Source organism: Podarcis erhardii (assembly GCF_964252035.2).
Source record: "Podarcis erhardii genome assembly, chromosome: 4".
In the NCBI taxonomy this organism is placed as follows: Eukaryota; Metazoa; Chordata; class Lepidosauria; order Squamata; family Lacertidae; genus Podarcis; species Podarcis erhardii.
The window spans coordinates 33814883-33838168 of record NC_138508.1 but is presented as its reverse complement, the minus strand read 5'-3'; the positions used below and the strand labels follow the sequence as shown (position 1 = coordinate 33838168).

The following is a 23286-nucleotide window of genomic DNA, read 5'->3' as shown; positions in this document are numbered from 1 at the left end:
CAGAAGAAATATCAACAACCTCAGGTATGCAGATGACACAACCTTGATGGCAGAAAGTGAGGAGGAATTAAAGAACCTTTTAATGAGGGTGAAAGAGGAGAGCGCAAATATGGTCTGAAGCTCAACATCAAAAAAACGAAGATCATGGCCACTGGTCCCATCACCTCCCAGCAAATAGAAGGGGAAGAAATGGAGGCAGTGAGAGATTTTACTTTCTTGGGCTCCATGATCACTGCAGATGGTGACAGCAGCCACAAAATTAAAAGACGCCTGCTTCTTGGGAGAAAAGCAATGACAAGCCTAGACAGCATCTTAAAAAGCAGAGACATCACTTTGCCGACAAAGGTCCGTATAGTTAAAGCTATGGTTTTCCCAGTAGTGATGTATGGAAGTGAAAGCTGGATCATAAAGAAGGCTGATCGCCGAAGAATTGATGCTTTTGAATTGTGGTGCTGGAGGAGACTCTTGAGAGTCTCATGGACTGCAAGAAGATCAAACCTATTCATTCTTAAGGAAATCAGCCCTGAGTGCTCACTGGAAGGACAGATCGTGAAGCTGAGGCTCCAATACTTTGGCCACCTCATGAGAAGAGAAGGCACCCTGGAAAAGACCCTGATGTTGGGAAAGATTGAGGGAACAAGGAGAAGGGGACGACAGAGGAAGAGATGGTTGGACAGTGTTCTCGAAGCTACCAGCATGAGTTTGACCAAAAGGTGGGAGGCAGTGGAAGACAGGAGTGCCTGGTGTGCTCTGGTCCATGGGGTCACGAAGAGTCGGACATGACTAAACAAAAACAACAACAACACAGTGGAAAGTGCACAGATTCTTCATACTTAATCTGACTGTGCAGGGTTCCCAACTGAATGGAAGTTTAACATGTGTACCAATATGCATGCATAGAAAGCCCTATTTTCACTATCTGCATTTAGCAGGGATAATAAAATATCTACGTGCAATTGACCATGTTATATTTCCCCTTTCATGTTCTTAAATCGATTCAGGAAACAATCTAAAAATTGAACAGATATTTATTTTTCTCTTCAATTCCAAACTTCAATCCAATGTATACCTTGCTTTATATATTGTCTGTTGTCCTCTCCTGACTGCATTAAATAGGCACTTGCTAGTAGCTGAAAACTACCCAGGCTAAAAGGTTGATATGATCTCTATTTATTTATTCCTGTCCTTTTATAAGCAACACACAGAGTCTGAGTCAGAAGGGATGAAAGAGAATTTCCTAAAAGCATGAGTTCATGACAACACACACACACACACACACACACAGAGAGAGAGAGAGAGAGAGAGAGAGAGAGAGAGAGAGAGAGATATGCTGGTTATAAGTCCCTACACAAGCACCTCAGAAGTGTGCAGAGCTACTACTGAGTTTGTCAGTGATGTAGTTTACCTAAATTTATTTATTACTTATTCCATTTTTACCCCAGTTTCCCACTCAATGATTCTATTATATATTCATTCATTAATAAAAGTATTTAGATCCCACCATCTCATAAAATATTGGGACAGTATACAACAAGATGTATCCAATAAAATGCAAAACCCTATTTAAAACAGTACAGAACAACATTTAAAATGACAGACTAATCAATAACATTTTAAGCAACTGCATAAGTCTGCCAGCCTGAAAGTCAAAAGCTAGGATGCTTGCCAAATGTCTGCTGGAAGAGCGTTCCACAGCATGGGATCAGTGACACTAAATGTCCAACTTCTAGAGGAGGCCAGTTGGGCCTCTGTAACATGAGGGAAATTGGCTCATGGCAAGAAAAACATCAGAAAATAATGCAACCATTTAGGTGCTCTTGCAGAGGCCGAGGCACTATTCATATGATCTAGCCATAAACATGCAGTTACTGAGATTATGTAATTCAACATCAACTTCACTGGAATGGTCATGCCTCATTATCATCTTCCAAAGCAACTACTCTATTCCCAATTTAAGAAAGGAAGTGTAATGCCGGTGGACAACAAAAGAGGTTTAAAGATGCTCTCAAAGCAAATATAAAATAATGTAGTATAAACACCAGCCTGCAAGTGCTCCAATTAGAGAACAGCCTTCACCAAAGGCATCATGGACGAACTCAGGACGAAAGGGAGAAACAAGCTAAGAGGGAGGCACATTTGGCAAGTCCTCACCATGATCAACTCCCACCTGGAAACCTATGTCCCCACTGTGGAACGATGTGCGGATCCAGAATTGGCCTCCACAGTAACTTATGGACACATTGTTAAGACCACATTCATGGAAGACAATCTTATCAGCTACAAGTTCAGAAGAAGAAGAAATTGTTGCTGCTTGATAAAGTGTCACCATGATTGTGCATAGGAACACGGGAAGCTCCCTTATACCAAGTCAAATCATTGGTTCATCTTAGCCAGTAATGTTGTAGGTTTGGTAGTGGTCAGTGTAGATAATGTCCTGAGTCCCTTCCAGTTCTTCGCGTCTGGTATCCTGTGAGGTGACAATCTAACAAGAAGAGTTTGCCGAACTAGTCAGACAAATTTCTTGGTGAGACCATGGCCTTAGCTGGCCACTTAAGTGTCCTCATCAGAATCCCAAAAGAATGGGCTAGGTTGCAAGAGGTACAACTAAGTGATGGTGAGGAAAAGGAAGAAAATGGGTGTGCCTCTGGCTCCCCCTCGCCCACCTAGCTTCCAGAGGGAGAGAACAATAGGAGTCTAGTCGGTGTGAGCTGAGTTAGAAGCAGGCTGGAAAGCTGGAGACACAGAGACATGCTTGTTCTTTGCTGGATCAAAACTTGTGATCTGTTAGAGTGTCAATGCTGTGAGCCCATCTATCTTATAACCAGGTTATATATGTGTAAATACAACCATATATCCTAAAGATACCAGTGTCTCTGCTGGCCTTCATTCCAAGGCACTGGGGAAGGAAGCCGCTTGGGTGCCTGGGGCAGAGCGCCCAGGAGTGGAGCAAGCCACCCATAGGGGAGGGGTGAGGGCGGGGCCTCCAGTCTGTCTGCCTCCTCCCACTCAGCCGATCTACAGCTGGGGGAGAGGCAGTGGGACAACCGTTTGGGCAGTGTGGAGCCTATGCGCGCCCAAGCCACGTGTCTCTCCCAGGAGAGACGCATGGCTTGGGCGCGCTGCAGGCCCCGCGGTGAGTGTCGCCCAGCATTTTGTCACCCCCCTCAATGGTGACACCCGGGGCGGACCACACCTACCGCACCCCCTTCCTCCACCCCTGCTCCAAGGTAACTGAACCTGGGTAAGTGCCTGGAAACCCTGGATTCTCTCATTTCTCAGAGACTGGGGTGACGTGTAACAGTAATTTGTGCACTTACTGACAGCAGCTCTTTGGGGTTTCCCATTCCCAGCCCTGTGTGGAGATGATAGGAATTGAGCTTGTGGCCTTCTGCATGCCAAGCAGATACTATACTGCTGACCGTACCACAAAGAATCCTATGTGGAGCAACTTGCTCATACAAATAGCAGGTAGGCAAAGTGATTAAAAGCATTATTAAAGAAAAAAATGGTGCTAAAGAAGAGCCAGCATGTGTTCTGCAAAGGTAAGTTCACAAACGTTAAAAAGAGTTTTTTGAGCATGCTCATAGAGTGATCTGGTACACACCGCATACTTAAAACTTTCAAAAAGCTTTTCACAAAGTCATTCATCACAGACTATGGAGTAAACTTAACAGACATGGAATCAGAATATATATTGTCATTAAAATTAAAAAACAAGAAGCAGAGAGTAGGAATAAAAGGGTAGTCTTCACAATGGAAGAAAGTAAAAAGTAAAATCCCCCAAGGATTTGTATTGGGACTGGTTTTCTTTTTTAAAAAACTTCTACACAAATGATCTGAAGTTAGGGTGAGCACTGAGGTGGCCAAATTTTCAGATGATACTAAATTATCCAGAGTAGTAAAAATTCAAGAGTACTGGAACAACCCTTCTATAAAGAAAAGATAGAATGCTTGGGGCTTTTTCATTTTGGAAAAAAAAGACAACTTGGGGGGGGGGGGAACATGAACAAGATTTCTAAAATTATGCATGGCATAGAGAAAGTGGATAGACAATTCTCATTCTTTTCCTCCTTTAATTTGTTTTTCAAAGCTATCTAAGCTAGTGGCCATGACCAAACTGTATGACATAATACAGGAAACAGGTCACCCAATGAAACTGATTGGTAGGAGATTCAGGACAAAAGGAAATACTTCAGACAACACAAAACTAATTTATGGACTAATGGGGGGAAAGTCTGTAAACTGTAACTTGTCATGAATGTACCAGCCCCAAACACAGTGGTTGTCCAATGTGCTGAAGCACTTGCATGGGAGTATGTTGCTAGTTTTTGTAGATCAGCCCATAACCAATCTTAAAACTGTTGTAAACCTCCTTAAGACTTTGAGTGGAAAGTAGTATAGATAAAATTAACAATTTAGTTGTGACAGGAAAGGACTTTCTATTATGATGACTTGAAATGCAATGAGCTAAAACTGGTAACGCTATCAGAGTGATGTCATTAAATGGCTGTTGAATGTAACGTATCATTTCCCTTGTAATCTAACAACAAAAATTATTCAGCAATAGATGCAAAGGGAGGGGATTCATATGTTGCTGTACAGTTGTTTGTTATTTGGCCAGAGATCCTTATCCAAAGTAACACTTCTGAAAAAAGTCAAGCTGCACAAACAGAGATTTATGTGTTCATTGGTTTTCAGCAGATGCATGATTTTGGGGTGCCAGTTGAAGAAGAAGAGGAGGAAACTGGCTGCCATGGAATGTTGATGGTAGTTTAGTGTCAGTATGGAACAAAAAGGAAGGAGGGACTTGGTCTACCCAAGCCCCTGACATGGACAATGTTCTGGAGCAGTTGGGAGACATGCAGTTAAAAACAAAATAAACACTTCTCCTTCCTGTGCTACATAGAGATGTTACAGGAGGGGAACATCTTTGTAATTTTTCATTTTCCAGAAATTTTATCTAGTGCTGGACAGGGCTCAGGATCAGAGCTGGCAGCTATTCCAAACATGAATCCTTCAGTGCTATATAACACAAAGGGGAAAGGTTTTAGGAGAGTGGGGAAAATGTCACCTCCCCAACCCTTGTGAGTCTCAACTAATGTTGATGCTGCAGACTATCTGGAACTGTAAATAGATAGTAGGACCCAAGAATACAGCAAAACATTTGGTTGTGGGTTTCCACTTTTATGCATAAATTAGCATTTCTATTATAAAAAGGCTTTCCAAAATGTTAACACCACACTGTTCCAGTCATATTTTCAGTGCTTTAAAATGTCAAAATATCCACCAAGAAAGTACTTTTAAATTTATATTATAATCCTCTTGTGGGCTATGAAGTAGAAACATTGCACTATATACTGTAAAAGGAGGGAAGGTATACTGCATATTCCCACCTGGTCTAGATAATTCAAAACACAAATATTGAGCCTAGACTTCTTGTTTTTACCTTTATAAGTGACTCTTTAAAAGAAGTACGACATCTACTGAAAACATATCTCAATCAGCAACAATAATTAGGTCCCTGCTCGAGACTATATACAGAATCCCAGAACAAAAAGGTAATTGTATTCTAGGTTTCATAAAATGCACTGTAAAAATACAGTGATCTTGGATAAAAGTAGCAAGCCGATATGAATTCTTCATGCCACTACGGAAAATCGCATGAATCTTGAAATCCATAATAAAAATTGTGCCAAACTAAGTACTTTCTCTTTGGTGAGTTCCTGAAAATTTACAAGAATAGGTGCATTGTTGGTTTCAAAGAAAGGTATTATTGATATGATACCATTCATCAAAAGAAATGCAGGTGCGGCTTTCAATCACATGGTGCCCTTAATATGTGAAAGAACTTCAACTACATTTTTTTTTTTATCCTTACAATATCCCTGTATGATATGGCAGTATCATTCACCCCTTACAGTCCAAGAGCCTGTTACAAACAAGTGCACATTATAAGTTTGGCTGGCTAGGCATTTTATAAAAGTTGTGTCATTTCCAAAACTGTCAGTCTAATGAGCATTTGCTGGGGTGAGAGCCCAGTAAAAACCTTTTCCATGGTTCAGCATTCTCAGCATTACATAATAAGGTACTTGGATGAAACAAGCTGTATTTGTTGGGGAACCATGTACATAATTATTTTGGATTATTATTAGAGATGGGAGGCTAAGACTAATGGACCACACCTTGCCTAAAAAGTTTGTGGCTGAGGTGCTTTTGAGAAGTAGCTAAGAATCTCAACAGTGTGTGCCTATACCTTGACCACATTAACACCTGGAGCATGTGGAAGAATGAGAACCCATTTCCACTTCCAAAGCAAATTCCATGATTAACTGAGGACTGGTCTATAGTAGGTGGTTTGTCTCATGGCAGCTGATATATAAAGGGACATACAAGTCCATATCCTTTCTTCAAAGGAATGTACGCTCTGGTCCCTGCCATCAGCCCGAGGTCTAAAAGGATTGAATTCTTGCCTCCCAGAAAAACAACAACATCACAGCTCTCTGTTTTGAATAGTTAAAAAATTATTCTGGTTTAGGAATGGTTCTGTGTTGCTCTTTTAGTCTAAAATGTTTGGATTTTGGTTTAAGAAACACTGCTAAATATACTGATCGTAAGTCACCTTGGGAAAGCTTTTATGTTGAAAGGCAGCCTATAAGTTGTTAAAGCAAATAAAGATTGAATTTGCAGTAGATTCGTAGAATTTAGAGTGGCAAAAGCAGCAACGCACACTGGACTCAAACACTATTGTGCCTCATAAAGAACCGTGGCCATCTGATTTGAGGCAATAAAAAAGAATCACACTGCTATGGCTCATTCCATCCCCAGACTTTATGCCAAGCCACTTTCGTGCTTCCTCACTTGTTTTGTAAACAAATATTGGGATGATACCTCAAGTCTCACTAACTAATTAACTTTCTCATTTCTGTGAAAAGGTTAAACAGATTGTTTGCTGGAAAATAAAACATATAGTGTGCCTTAATTCCACACTTGCTCATTTTTTATTTTTCCTCTTAGAGACGACTGTAAGCCAATTTTGCGTTGGTCATAAAATGTGAACAGATTTGTGTGTGGGCACTGCTTCCTAAAAATGTTAGAATGTATGAAAGAAGAAAGGGTAAATGGTAGCTAAAGTGATTTCAGTTAACAATAATACCAATAACATGGCTAACTTCCAACCTTTGTGCTTAGACAGGTTGTTGTTTTCTAACTTAAAAAAGAAATGGATAACCTTACTTTTATTGCAGTGACCTGATTTTTTTTTATTGGCCTCCACAAAGTCTGGTTGGCTTTAGAAGCTGGCTTCTTCCTTTTTTCCTGCTTGTAAATTTTCATTTTAAAACCACATCAGAAGAAGGAAACTATGACATCCCCAAATCATTACTGAAACTGAGATTTTACATATGCCCAATTCATCCAAAGGGCTTTTTTTGTTGGAATTCTTGTAAAGCTTCAGTATATTAAACAGCTGACCAGAAATGTCAGACATTTTGCAACTTGTTTCAGCTACACGGTAATTTCAAATTCAATATAAAATGAAAAGAGAATCATTAAATAAAAGTAAAGAGCTTGTGTTGACATCTTTGAATTAAACATACAACGGACCTAAAGACTTGCAACAGGTGCATCATATTTAGTTTGGGGAATGCTGAACTATATTCTGTTCAGTTCAAATCTAAGATAACTTCAATGGCAAAATAATTATTCTGTCACAGTGCAGTTTCAGGTGGGCACCATCAGTTTTGAAAAATCCAGTGATGCTAATTTTTAACTTAAGAATGCCACTGAAATTGCAATTGTTTTATTTTTTCCTTTTTGTATGTTCAGTCCATGTAAACGATGTGTGCGCTATACAACTGCATTATCTAGCAGTGCAGAAGTTGCGGCTTGTCTGAGAAGCTGTCGTGGAATGTTCTTGAATATGTTTTAGAACTATATTTGATGCAGAATCCTTCACCGCACCTCACCTCAAAGTTCCTTGAGCATTTCATTTGCACATCACAGCAGTGATAACCAGCCAGAGATGCTTTGAGTGGAATCCTTAGAGAAGGGGTAGCCAGAGTGGTGTCCTGCAGATGCTGCTAGACTGCAACTCTCATCAGGAGAGGAATCTGAATAGTTGGCCACCCCTCCCTAGAGTGACCACGTTTGGGAGGGATGCATACAGTACAGAGAATTCTTCCATTTGAAATCTGTAGTCCTTTCCACCTACATAGTCTTCCACGTGTATCCATCAATATTATCTAGCATACACAGGTTACAGCGGAGGAAAGGGAAATTATTGCTCTCAAATCAGCATGACAACGACCTGTGTCTTGTAAGCGAGAACTCTTGAAAATAATGATACTTAACGGCAAACCTTAATTTTAATGGCATTCTTCTCCTATAAGGCTAAGATGCATCAGGGGATGTGATTCAGAAGAGCATCTGGTCTCTCCAAAAGAAAAATATAATTTTTATACCCAGATGATCATTTGGCCATGGGGAAAGAGCTGGAGTTTGGGATTCAGATGGGTGCCTGATGAGCATAATGTTTGAGGTTTGGATGGGGATCTGATTGGCATGCTGCTTGTGCCAAATAAACAGGGTGAATTTTGGGGGAAGAAGAAGAAGAAGAGGAAGAAGAATTTATTATTTCTACCCTGTCCATCTGGCTGGGTTTCCCCAGCCACTCTGGGTGGCTTTCAACAGAACATTAAAAACAAAATATAACTTCAAACATTAAAAACTTCCCTAAACAGGACTGCCTTCAGATGTCTTGGATGGATGGGTATTTGGCCTTGCTTAAAGGAGAAGGGTGATTTCAGGGGCTAGTATGGAGTTTAGACTGATGTCTGGTCTTATGTAATACAGTGGTACCTCGGTTTTCGAATGTGTCTGTTGATGAACATTTTGGTTTTCGAACGCCGTAAACCCGTAAGTAAATGCTTTAGGTTTTGAACATGCCTCAGAAGTTGAACATGCCACGTGGCTTCCGCTGAGTGCAAGATCCTGAGGCCTAGCTGTCGGCTATTGGGTTTTCGAACGTTTCAGAACTCGATCTTCTGGAACGGATTACATTTGAAAACCAAGGTACCACTATATAGCTATCCTACATAGTGCGTAAGAAAATGATATTTTTTCTGGGTGGCAAAATGATGGTTTTCCATTGTTCGAAAGAGTGGAGTAAATCTTAGTGTATGAATAGGAAATCCAGTTTTGGACAAAGGATTGGAGTGACATCTTTAGCTCAGATGAGGTTTGGAAGTAAGTCTCACTTTGCTCAGTGAGCTTTACTCCCAAGCAGATGTGCACTGGACTGCAACTTTATGAAATAACCTTTTTCTGAAATAAACAGTTAATGTATTGAGTATGCTATACTGTAGCAACAGCACTGATTATAAGAATGCTGCTAGCTGTTTTGAATTGATTAGGAAGAAATGGGGTGTACCATCACTACCACCACAGATAGATAGATAATGTAGATATGTAGGGCCATTATGAAATGTCTTTGTTCTTTCCCGCCAAAATGATTCCATAAAGTAGGGACTGTGCAAAGTGTTGTGAGGCAATTCCTGACTGGGTTAGGCTACTGGCGGCACTGAGGTCTGCTATCTGCACTGGATCTTTATACTCTTCTAAGGCCCAGTGTGTGACCTGGATCTACAAAGTCCTTAGTGTATGAAAGTCAACAGTGTTTAGGGACCGTCTCCTTCATGATCTGCAAAATCAGAAAGTTTTTGAGTTTTCTACATGTTTGTAAAGTTAGGGAAGTTCCACAACTATGGAACAGCCAGTGAGAAGTAATATGACTCAAATAATAATAATAAAAGGCTTCAGCCTAACTTTGCTAAACAGTGTTTTGTATGTTTTTATTATATACCATTTTACAATGAGTATCCACTTCTTAGGGTTTTCATCTTTTTTTAAAATGTATTTGTTGCACTGGTGTTTTTAGATTTATTATTTTATGTGTAAATCACCTTAGAAACAGTGGTTTAGAAGGCAATTAATAAATTAAGTGTAATAATAACAATAATATTCAGCACTTGCTCCTGACTCCATATAGCTAAACAAATGAATAATATGGTCTGGATATGAATGAAAATGAATTCATTAAAAGTTACTTCCTACATATCAGAGTCTGTCTGTATGAATAATTCATATGTCCTGAAAAATCCAATAATCTGAGTGAAGAGGTCTTTGTTTTGACAGTATGGGTTGATGCTAGGAAACCCGGGAGAACATGTTTCAGTATATACACTGATACCCCACAACTGCAGTATTGTACTCACAATCAGGTGACCCTGTGTGTGCGTGCAGGTTTCTTGCTGAATGTGATGAATGGATGAGAGCTGGGCTCAAAGATGGGACAGTTTCAAAGTTCAGGCAGGGAAGGCCTGACTTGGTGCTGTATGCACCCGTCTGCGTAATCTCATTCTCCTCAGGCTCTTTCTGTTTTTCAGCTGTCTTGGGTTTCTTCCTGAAAACAAACAAAGAGACCTTTGAAGGAACTTGTTGCATATGCAGGAAACAGCATTTTTAGAATTGTTAAGAGAAAGCTCTTTTTTGTGGCCAACTTAAAGGGAAGAATCCTCTTCTGAATACTTCTTATTTGGAAAGGTGCCAGTTCTCGTATTTACTCAGATACAGTGATCAATGTATCATATTAAAAACATGCCATTCAAAAACATGCAATAGTATTTTTGAGGAGTTCACAGAAGGACAAACCTGCTCCACTAGTTTAGGTTATTCAGATACTACTGAAAGCCAGTGGCTAAAAACTAACATCCTATTATTATTATTATTATTAATCAAAGCATGGCAATAGCCATAATAGTTATTATTACCAACCAAAATGTCTCAAAATAGTGAGCATGATTTTATGTATGCCAGAAATCTTCATTAAACTGATCACACCTAGATGAAGATGTATAGGAGCAAAAACCACATGTTGCAATACAGTGGTACCTCGGGTTACATACACTTCAGGTTACATACGCTTCAGGTTACAGACTCCGCTAACCCAGAAATAGTGCTTCAGGTTAAGAAATTTTCTTCAGGATGAGAACAGAAATCGTGCTCCGGCAGCGTGGCAGCAGCAGGAGGCCCCATTAGCTAAAGTGGTGCTTCAGGTTAAGAACAGTTTCAGGTTAAGTATGGACCTCCGGAACAAATTAAGTACTTAACCCAAGGTACCACTGTATAGGCAACAAACATGTAGTTTAGTTATTTTTACTACCGCAGAGCAGTGTTGGGGGAAATATGGCCCTGGGCGTGAAGAGAGTTGGAGTCAAATAACATTGGGAGGGTAACAGGTTCCCCACCACAGTTAGAGCTCATTGCACTGTCACACACGCATCCTATCATTTCTCAAATGACAAAAACTTGGCCAAAGATGCAGTCAAGGCCATCACTGAGCTTCTTGGTTGGAATTCAGATTGAGATTACCTTCCATTCTCTTTGAATTTTGGATAAAATTATTTCCCTGCAAGTGATTTCTAAAGTGTAGCATAATTCTTTATATTTTAAAAAAATAAATTATGCTGAAGCAGAAGGTGCTTGATACCAAGATCAACCAGTAAAATGGCATCTCTGCTTTATGTTTCACTCTCAGGTCTGCTCATGGGACACTCTGAAACCTGCTCAGAGAACTTGCTAGTCCCTGCCTTTCTTGAAGCTGTTAAGAAAAAAACCCCACTTGCTTCCACTCAGGAACTGGCCAAGCTGGGAATCAAATGGGCCAAAAAAGGTGAAATAGTCAACAGCAGCTAATCCAGGAGAAAATAGAGGAAGTATGGACCCAGAGTATAAAGGCACAGTGGTGTAAAGGATGAAAGATTCTTGCACCTTTAATAGTTGCATAAAAGGAAGAATATTAGCAGGTGCAGTTTTTCTCACTCCTACATAAGTGGTGCCTGCCAAAGGTTCCACTTCACACAATTTTGAAAAGCACAGAAGCTCTATCTCCTATTGCATATGATATTGCAAATTGCAAAGCCATTGCACATTGGTGGAATAAAAAATGCTAGTTCATACTACAGAGTGGTACATGAAGTAGGGGTTTGAAGCCAATCCTCTGTCCAGGTGCTAAAATTGCTTCTTATTGCACACTATTTGCCATGCTTATGTAAGGAAGCAGACAGAGAGCCCAAGTAGTTTCCATGGCAATCCACATAGTATGATGCTACACTTGAGAACTGGGATGAAGAAGGTTATTCCAGTACAGCACAATATAACCTTGTATTTTAGTGGTCTGCACTGATGTATTTCCAATGCAATCAATTAAAACAACACTCCTTTCAAGATATATGACTATATTTTAAAAACAGACACGATAAAGAACATTCTTACTAATAAATATGAAATATATAGTCAATAGGAGCTTTGCCAATTAATTCAGTGGGTTGTTCGTTGCACTGATAATTCTTTAAGGAAAAATGGCAATTTCCCCCCTACAAACTCCACATTTACATTAGTGGAAATGTGATACTGTACCATTCTCTCATTACAGTGGTACCTCGGGTTACATATGCTTCAGGTTACATACGCTTCAGGTTACAGACTCCGCTAACCCAGAAATATTACCTCAGGTTAAGAACTTTGCTTCAGGATGAGAACAGAAATCGTGCTCCGGCAGCACAGCGGCAGCAAGAGGCCCCATTAGCCAAAGTGGTGCTTCAGGTTAAGAACAGTTTCAGGTTAAGAACGGACCTCCGGAATGAATGAAGTACTTAACCCGAGGTACCACTGTATTATTTTTTTTAACATCAGAGTGAATACCACTGCTAGAATTGTACTTCATTAACAATTGGTGCAACAGCGTGGTTCTTACAACTGCTATCCACCCTCCAATAACAGCTTGGAGGGAAAAATATTATGCATATTCTATTACTATAATCAATCTAATTAGTCCAAAGCAATTACTGCTACTATTATTATTAACTGATTGCACCTCTGAAGAACAGTTCATATTATCTTTGTTCTGCAGTAGGAAACAAAGCCAGCTGGACACTATGGGTTGGTTCAGACCTAATGGGAAAGCATGGCTTCCCTGCTATGCGAACAAGTCTACATGAACCTCAAGTTTGCACATTTCTCTCTCCCCTCTCCTTGTGTGACCACAAAGAGGAGATTTGAATTTTAAGCTCCCATTTCTAAACACACCACAGCTTCCTCTTATGTCTGAACTCACTTCAGCTTGTTTAAACTGTGGTTTCTGAACTGCCTGGATATGAAACTATGGTTTTATCCTGGCTTGTTTCAAGAAACCACGGCTCCCTTAGTTGAGATTGTTACGCAGGACACTTTTGAGGTGAATCTGTGAGCAGGGGAAAGGTGACCATCAGTTTATTTATTTATTGCTTTGACACTAGTACGTTTTTGATTACCACCACTAGGTCATTGGAGCAAGCGGAATTGAGTGAATTTTAATAACATATTTTCACAGATGCAATGGTGAATGTGGCTTGCTTAAAAGTGAACATTAGGGACTGAAAGAAGTTGGTGCATACTGATTTGAAATTGGTGTGGCATCCACTTTAATTTAGAGAAATAGGCAGCTGTGGTCAAACTTATTTTAGTCAATAACAGTTTTCATGAAGACAATATTTAGGTTGAAAAATGGCTGTCATAATCATTTAGGGAATATAGATTCTTTGAACTAAATGGGACAGATGTTTATTATCAATATATTCTTAGGGTAGTAAAAAATAATAATAATTAATAGTAACTTTTCAAGACTGAGGATGCCCTTTGTGTTGGTCTGTAAAAAACAACAACTTTCTGAATAAATCTGTGGAACTTAGCAGGTGAATACTCAATGTTTAATTTCTTGGGCACGGGTACATGTTACCAGTTTGTGTGCTTCCTTAAGAAATAAAGCACCAGCTGTTTTCACTGTCGAATAGTTATTCATTTTTCATATGAAGCCCTAGCCACACCTGCTACTCCACCCCCAACAGAACTGGGTCATCTAGCTAGGGTCACTTTAAGAGAGTCCCCGTGCTTCTAATGGAAACGACAAGATTTAAAGCACTTTGTTGCAGAGATCAGGAACTGAAAAGGGAAGCAGGAGAAGCCTTTAAAAACCTTTATGAGTCTTCTCCTTTAAGATCAGAGCGAGATTGAGTACTTAAAAGGTAAGGGGGAGTCTACACTAGCCATACTGGCTTGGATTGATGGAATCTAACACCAGCAGGAGGGCCAAATGTTCCTCACTGCCAAGTAGCCTGGTGGAGAAGGAATGAATCCCTCCATCCATTATCTACCAGCATGCTTAGTTTCCCATGGACCTTTTTTCCCTCAGCAGCTGCTCAGATATACAATGGGTTTGTGGAAAACGGATGGAACAATTTATCCCTACTCAGTCAGGTTTGCAATTTCTCAATCTTGAGCATGGAAACCAGCAAGCAGGCAGAGAAGAGACAGCAATCCACCCCTTTTCCACCAATACACGCACTCAGTAATTCCACGAACTCTCGGGGGAATTCCTTGTCACCTATGGCACCCAGGCAAGTATTCAAATAAATGTGTGACGAAAGCCTTCCCCACTTCCTGTGCCATTTTGAAGTTGTTAAACATGCCATGTTAGCACGTTTTGTTTTAAAATCTGTTCTGTTCAGAGTTGTGCCCTATCTTACCTTTTAGCGCTGGGGTTCACATGTCCCAAAACATGTGGGAAACCGCCACACCATCTTTCTTTAAAAATACCCTGCTGTAAGTTTATCCCTATCCCTATATCTGTAAAGCAGGGAGGAAGATAAAATGCTCTGGATAAATGTTGATACTGCTTTAGCAGATATAAAAGCAAATTCTTTTATGTTTGCTTGGAAAGATCCAGAAAGTTTTAAGAGGACTATGGATAAGGCATCTTTTGACGATGGGAACACTGAAGTAAAAATCAGAAATACAATGCCATATGATGGAAGGGTAGGTTTCAAGGACAAACGTTTCTGTGAAAACTAATACTTTGTGCTTCCTGCACAGGATCAGGTTGTAGAAGAGATTAAAAGCAGAAAAGATACAGACTTGAGTTGGAATGATAAAAACAAGAAAATGAACTCAACAATAATGTTCAGTTTTAACGAAATGATGAAAAAACCCACAATTTTCCAAGGGCAGAGAAAATAACAAACAACAATAAATGCTGGATAACAGAATATTTAAAAACATGGGCCCAGCTCATTTTTTCTTTTGATTTACAGGGTTGAACTGTTTTTCTTCAACAGCTAACACAAAATAATTTGACCAGAAATGTTAAGGGGTGAGAAACACACACTGGTAGTTGTGGAAAGATGGTGAAAGGAGGTAGACCTATACAACTAGTAGATATTTGGGTTGTCTGCATATAAGAACACAGAACAAGCTTGCTGGATCAGGCCAATGGCCCATCGAGTCCAGCATCCTGTTCTCACAGTGGCTGACCAGACGCCGGTAGGAATCCTGCAAACTGCACAACAGCATTTTGTCCACCTGTGATTTCCAACAACTGGTATTCACAGCATTATGCCTCTGACAGTGACGGCAAAACATAGCCAGTGGCTAGTAGCTGTTGATAGCCTTGTCCTCCACAAATTTGTCTACTCCTCTTTTAAAGCCATCACAGCCTCCTGTGGGAGCAAGTTCCATAGTTTAAGCACTGTGTGAAGAAGTAAATAGCTAACACACATATGCACAAATATCACAAGATAGTTATTAGTGAAGTTACATAAAATTCAAATATGAGGGAATCTGGAATGAAAACCTTCATACAAAATCTGTAGTGCAAGGAGAAAAAAAACTATAATCGGAAAAAGCACAGATTCATTAAAAACAAAGCCATTTATCTTAGAAAACGATTCTATTTTCTGCTTCCCCTTTCCCCTCATAAAAAGTTTTCTCCCACAAAAGTGTGAGAAAAACAATTTTGTACTGTAAAGGATTCAGAAATGAAGAAATATTCAGGAAAGCACCTTATCGCACAATAGGGAGCAAAGCCACTTTTCTATTAATCAAGAACATTGTCTCTGGTTATATAAAGAAATTATATAAGCCTGGTATGTTTGAGAGAGCACAGCATGTGAAAGTTCTTGTGAAACCTCGGTGGCTGCCAATTGCAGCACTAAGCCTTCAGAGGGCAGCAGAGGACCAGCTAGCGCAAGGCTACATTACAAACAGAGAGAACTTCCTTTAGAATCTTCCTCCTGGTCACCCTGCCAGAGGTTAGTCTGCTAAGCTCCCTTAAAATAAAAAATAAAAAATGAATCTTTGCCCTAAGTGTTAAAATTATACAGCCCAATGAAGCTTCTGCTCAGCCGGAAAATGAAAGCTCAAGTAAAGCAAATTGGCAGAGCAAATAAATATTCCCTTCTTCTCCTTTCCTTTAAAAGCCATGGTAAAGAAAAGAGAAGGGACTGGGTAAACAGATGGAGTAAATAAGCATGTTGCTTGACTACATCAAAAGAAAACCTAGCATCCACACAGCCAAGAGGAATACCGGGCAAACACTGAGGTTTTTCATGCCAAGATTACCTGCAAACTGAAGTCACCAAGGCTTTGGTGTGTGTGTTAAAAAAGATTACTGCACTAGTATTGTGCATTGTTTTAATGTTTTTATCATATTGTATTGCATTATGAACATTGTAAATCACTTTGAGGCTTTTTTTTTTTTTAAAAAAGAATAAATTACTATACAAGTCACTCACTCACTCAAATCCTGTTACTTTGAGTCTAAAACATATTTGTAGCTAGAAGGTGGGATGCAAGTATAACAAACAACAAAACAAAACAAAACAAAACAAAACAAAACAAAACAAAACAAAACAAAACAAAACAAAACAAAACAAAACAAAACAAAACAAAACAAAACAAAAAGCTTGTGTTACCTTGAAGACTAAGGGTGGCATTCAAGGTAGCACTACATGGAGTATGCACATGGGGAACGAGGTCTGCTTATGCAGTGGGACTTTCACCCCTCTCCTCCTCCTGTGTGCCCTCCAGCATGCAGATCTGGGGGTCCCGCCAACACTCCATGTCAGATTAAGGGGAGCAGGGGAATCCCTTTGTGCAAGTGGACTTCATTCCACACACACACAATAACTTAGTTGAATCCTGTCCTAACATGTTTATTGCAATGTCAATCTTGGTAGACTAAAAAAGGTAAAGGTAAAGGACCCCTTTACCTTTAAGTCTAGTCGCAGATGACTCTGGGGTTGCGGCGCTCATCTTGCTTTAGTGGCTGAGGGAGCCGGTGTTTGACCGTAGACAGTTTTTCTGGGTCATGTGGCCAGCATGACTAAGCCACTTCTGGCGCAACAGAAAACTGAAACCAGAGCAGTGCCCAGAAATGCCGTTTACCTTCATGCCAGAGCAGTACCTATTTATCTGCTTGCACTTTTGGGTGTACTTTCGAACTGCTAGGTTGGCAGGAGCTGGGACCGAGCATCAGGAGCTCACCCAATTGCAGGGATTCAAACCGCCAACCTTCTGATCGGCAAGCCCAAGAGGCTCAGTGGTTTAGACCACAGCGCCGCCACTTAATCACATTGAATGAAGACTATGCCAAGTTAAGTGCTACAAGACTTTAGCCTGCTTTGCTGCCACAGGCTAATGCAACGTCTGTTCTCTACTGCTAACTACCTATGCTCTGTAATTTGTCAGTAAACAAGGTCCTACATGTTAATCTGATGGATATTTACGTGCACTGGCTCAGTTTTCATTGGAGGGGTGCAATATTACTATTTCCCCAAACCCTGAGCACCTACCCTACACCCTGCCTTGTCATGTATCTTGGCTGGATTTGACCCCATTCTAAAGTCTGGGCTGCTGCTGAGTTTCTGATTGTATAGTTGCTCCTGAGTCCTATGATATGTTTGGTTATGGGAACCTGAAGAATTTTCAATATGAACTGAACTGAGCTGAACTGAACTGAACCTCCTGGACCAATGTGTTGCTTGGAATGTAGCTATCATTTGGATTTGCTCTTCTCTAAAATGTTGTGATGCAGTTCTTCACTACCCTGCCTTGTGGTATACCCTCCTTACAGATGTCAAGGAGAGAAACATCTGACTTTTAGAAGACACCTGAAGGCAGCCCAGTACAGGGAGGTTTTTAATGTTTGAGTGTGTGTGTGTGTGTGTGTGTGTGTGTGTACACACACACACACACACACACACACACACACACTTTGTTGGAAGCCGCCTAGAAAGACTGGGGCAACCCAGTCAGGTGGGTGGCATATTAATAATATAATAATTGTTGTTATTGGCTTAAAAGTATATATCAAAATTTAAAAATTGTTATTTTGAGATATCATAGGCTCAGAAATACATATTTAAATGTGAATCTTTGGGTGGGTTTTTAAAATCTCAGTTCAATATGGAAATGTGACAGAATTAACCTGTGAGTGAACAAAAACAAAAGTGAAATTTGGACAAGCTGTGCAATACATTTAAAACACTGCTTTAAAAGGCAAAGGTAAAGGACCCCTGACAGTTAAGTCCAGTTGTGAACAACTCTGGGATTGTGGCGCTCATCTCGCTTTACTGGCTGAGGGAGCCGATGTTTGTCCGTAGACAGTTTTTCTGGGTCATGTGACCAGCATGACTAAGCCGCTTCTGGCGAAACCAGAGCAGCGCATGGAAATGCCATTTACCTTCCCACCAGAGTGGTACCTATTTATCTACTTGTACTTTGACGTGCTTTCGAACTAACACTGCTTTAGGATAGGCTTTTAGATTAAACCACTTCTGTGTTCCTGTGTTATGTACTGGGCTGTGTACAGGGTAGTGTTATGTGAATGTCCCATCAATGCAAGGATTTCTATTTGCTCAATGGACTCTTCTCCCTCTCCCCCCACCCTCCATGTTTCCTATGGTTTTAGGAAGTGACAAGCACAGCATTTTAGCTGCTCTACATCTGTAGTAGACAGACGTAGAGGAGACCATCACTTACCTATCTCCAAGGACCAGTGCATTGCTTTTGTTTTGTATATATTTAACTAGGAATATCTGAGTACAGTATTCCAGATACCAGTATTGGGCAGCTTTCTTTGCATTTTTTTAAAAAAACCATTATCTTATTATTCTTTGTACACTACTTTCAGTAGCCTTTTACCCATTTATAGGTACACACTTCAAATATTTGTAAAAAATTGTTCTTAAATTTGCTAAGCATCATTTAACTAAACAGTATATATTTAGCACTTTGAAATATTCCTAGTTAAAACAATCTGTTGAGCTTTTCCTCAGTTGCTGTTGCTCTTCTTACAAAATCCCATAAAATGTCAATAGTTTTCAATTAAAAATGATGCCTTCTGTTTTTTTATTCTTCTTCTATATGTACCATATTCTCTTACAACTAATCAAGGATTGCAGTGAGTTGTGGTTTAGTTGGCATATGTTTCAGAGAGAGAAAGGAGCACATTTTGGGGCATTGTCAACTCCATGCTTTTAAATGTTCTATTATCTCCGTTTTTATTAAAGATTTTTGTTTTTAACTATCACCCTATACTCATTTTCAAGCATTGTGACAGGGTTGCACTTTGTGATTCCAAACAAGGAAAGGCACAAAACTTAGTACTTGAAATAGAATTCAGCATCCTGTAAATCTTTCTCAACAAAAGGATAATTTTATAGCCCAGAGTTTCTCAACTTTTTAAAACTCATGCCTCCTTTCAGCCAACATAAAAATCCCATACCTCCTTCAAACCTGACTTCCCTAACGATGTTATTGAAATATTGTGATTTAATTATTATTATTATATTTTACATACATTGTACATATTTTTTGGAAACACACCCCTCTTGAAATATTTATATGCCCCCCCCGAGGGGGGTGCCTCACCAGTTGAAAAACACTGTTTTAGTCCTTATGGCTGTAACATGTTGATAATGTTTGGTAATACCCCAAAGCCAGAGGGGAGCAGGATCTACAAGGTCAAGAGGCCAACCTTTAGTACCCAAAACAGTTCTTTGCTGCTTCCTATGACTAGCAGAATTGGAATGAATTATGCTAAATCAGCAAATAGTGCAAATCTGCTTCATTTGATATATAATATATTGGCAGAAAATGTGTATGTGTGTGTGCTTGTGTTTAGTTCAGCATTCAGACAACCCTGATGACTTCCCTCCTTAGTGGGTGATGTTGGGTTACTTTTCTCTAAATATATAACCATATAGTGCTAACAAAAATTAAAGCATCTGACTCTGGTTTCCAACAGACATGCAAATTTTATTTGATCAGCTGCTAAAATATCCCATCTGTCTGATACAACATGAATGTGTTTTTAAAATGTGCTTCTAAAACAAAGACTTGATTCTGAACATGGATCAGAATGTTTACTCCTGGACATTCTTAACAGCTTGACACTATATAGTATAAATTCTGAATTTACTTTTGAAGATTAGATAAAGTCTGACTCTGAACTTCCGCTGAGCAGAAATTAATGGGTAAGTCAAGCCAAGTATTGCAGCTCTATTTTGACATACATTCCCAATTATTTCAAAATGTAACCCTTCATAGATGAGAGAAAAGACAACTCTGACTGTGAGTTCCCTCCAGATAGGTAATACTTAACTCAGAGACACCACAAACTCAGCAAAGACCAGACACTTCTCCATGGCAACCTGACCAAACAAGTATAAAGATCAAGCCTGAACAGGGACCAAAGAGTTGTTCAGACTAGTATCTTATAACTACTGTAGGAATCAAGCTCTTTTGATAGCAGCAGAAAAATTAAGAGAAGCCAGGCAAAAAGGACTTTCAGTCAGTACATTAAAGCAGCAATTCATAGTATGCAAACCACTGCTGGTATGCACTTTGACCACAGCAAAAACAATAGAGGAAAATACCAGAGGCCATTTCTGGTTCAAACAGGGACAAATGATGAATTAGAACTCCATGCTTTCTCCACCCTGATGTGGCATGGAGGTGAAGGGGAAGGGGAATTGTTGCCAGGTAGTAGGTAGGCATTGCTATGCTTGTACATGTTCCACGTCTCTGAGGCTTTTAGCAATCAAGTGGAGACGCTATTATTCAGAACAGATATAAATCCCCCTTCCCTTCATCCCATACAATTACACTGGTGTTTTAAATCAGAAGCCTCCCAAGCATTCTCCTGTGTGGCATTGCTGAAAAAATGTAGTGGCCCACAAGGAACAAGCAAACTGGAAACGTTCTTAATACGTAAAAGAAAGTTTAAGCAGCAGTGTATTTGAGGAAAAGGCAAGGAGATCTTTTCAGTATCATATGAAATGAAGTGTAAATCAAGAGTATAGAGGTCCAAAACACTAGAACTTGTGGACATCCAAGGAAGTTGAATGTTAGAAGATTCAGAACAGATTTTTTTAAAAAGTACTTCTTCACATAGCACATAATTAAATGATGGAACTCGCTCCAACAGGAGGCAGTGGTGGCAAGCACCTTGGATGGCTTTAAAAGAGGACTGGACATAGAGGAGGCAGCTATCAGTGGCTACTAGCCATGATGGCTATACTCTGCTTCCACAGTAATAAATAATAATAATAATAATAATAATAATAATAATAATAATAATAATAATTTTTTTATACCCTGCCCATCTGGCTGGGTTTCGCCAGCCACTCTGGGCGGCTTCCAATAGAACAAAAAAACAGAATAAAATTTCAAACATTAAAAACTTCCCTAAACAGGGCTGCCTTCAGATGTCTGAAGGCAGTGTGCTTCTGAATACCAGTTGCTGGAAACCACAGGAGGGCAGAGTGCTAGTGCTATGGAGCTTTCCCCACTCCTGCCTCCATATTGGCTCTGGAGGCAGGCGGAGGGGAGATCATTCCATCTGGCAAGCAGAAATGTTTTTGCTGATGGAACAATCATAATAGCTTGAACTTTGAATTCCTCCTGAAATGTGTTAACCTACTCTTTTCTTTTTAATCAGCACATGTTCGTGACTGCTTCTAATGATTGAACATGGAATGTATCTATGAACAGTTTTAAGAACCTTACTCAATCTGCCTACAGCAAACAGAAATCTGAAAAACTCCCTCCAAAGGAGGAGTAAAAACTGGAAACCAAAAATGCAACACTACTGCAGCTCTTTTTTTTTTTTAATACCTACTTTAATTCCCCCTAATAATTGCAGGGAAGTATATGGTAGCCTGTAATTCTCTGCAAAATTCATTTTTTGCTCAACATTTTTACGCAGGATGCATAGTTAACTTACAGTGGTTTCTTGATGGTATCACTCTTCAGGTAAATCACTCCAAGTTTTAGACCTAGCGCAGACATTCATTGGGGCAGAGAAAAGCTGTGCCTGTACTGGAAAGAAACAAAATGAAGTATAAGTGAGTTATTCGTAAATGATCTGGAATCAGGGTAAACAGTTTGTAAATCATACTAAATTATTCTAGATACAAGTGAGTCATAACACTACTGGTAATAATTCTGGGATAGAAAAAGAAGTAGTCATTCTTCAGCCAATGCACAATTAACTTAAGGAATACATTACAAGAAGTGGTGACCAGCATTGGTTAGATAACCTTACAACAACTGGACATATTCATGGTATCCATAGCTATTTATCATGGTGGTGATATACTTCTGAATACCATAATGTGAGCAAACAAAAAAGGATGGGCATTCTTGAGATGCCTTTTTTTGAAATTTCTGAGGAACAATTGGCTGTTGGAGACGGACTGCTGGCCAAGATGAACTTTGCACTGAAATCCAGCAAAGTAATTCTCAGGTTTCTAAGCAGAGACATCACCTTGCCAACAAAGGTCCGTATAGTTAAAGCCATGGTTTTCCCAGTAGTGATGTATGGGCTGGAGAGCTGGACCATAAAGAAGGCTGATCGCCGAAGAATTGCTACTTTTGAATTATGGTGCTGGAGGAGACTCTTGAGAGTCCCATGGATTGCAAGAAGATCAAACGCATCCATTCTTAAGGAAATCAGCCCTGAGTGGTCACTGGAAGGACAGATCATGAAGCTGAGGCTCCAGTACTTTGGCAACCTCATGAGAAGAGAAGACTCCCTGGAAAAGACCCTAATGTTGGGAAAGATTGAGGGCACAAGGAGAAGGGGACGACAGAGGACGTGATGGTTGGACAGTGTTCTGGAAGCCACAAACATGAGTCTGACCAAACTGCGGGAGGCAGTGGAAGACAGGAATGCCTGGCGTGCTCTGGTCCATGGGGTCACGAAGAGTGGGACACGACTAAACGACTAAACAACAACAATTGGATTGTGCAGAATCCAAATATATCAAAGTTCTAATGCTCTTCCCTGTGCATTGAATATTAGCTTACGGAGGTTGGTGGGAATCTTGTTAGATTTGGATGTACAGTGCAGGC

The 23286-nt window shown here is 39.9% G+C and overlaps 1 protein-coding gene and 1 long non-coding RNA gene across 20 annotated transcripts in view; one reads left to right on the top strand and one right to left on the bottom strand.

Moving 5' to 3' along the window:
* ZBTB20 (zinc finger and BTB domain containing 20) overlaps nucleotides 1-23286 on the bottom strand; it is a 633941-nt gene that overhangs the window by 35601 nt on the left and 575054 nt on the right. For 18 of the 19 annotated variants that reach the window (XM_081859693.1, XM_081859688.1, XM_081859680.1 and 15 more), the window contains 2 exons: nucleotides 22157-22251; nucleotides 10272-10459 (listed from right to left, as the gene is read on the bottom strand). In XM_081859693.1, coding sequence (XP_081715819.1) covers nucleotides 10272-10459; nucleotides 22157-22221 — 253 coding nt within the window. In that variant the 5' untranslated portion in view covers nucleotides 22222-22251. The remainder of the gene's footprint in view (nucleotides 1-10271; nucleotides 10460-22156; nucleotides 22252-23286) is intronic. The other variant, XM_081859678.1, reaches the window with a different exon arrangement.
* LOC309340808 overlaps nucleotides 20340-23286 on the top strand; it is a 43108-nt gene continuing 40161 nt past the window's right edge. Inside the window, exon 1 of the long non-coding RNA XR_014156111.1 lies at nucleotides 20340-20405. This is a non-coding gene — a long non-coding RNA (uncharacterized lncRNA). The remainder of the gene's footprint in view (nucleotides 20406-23286) is intronic.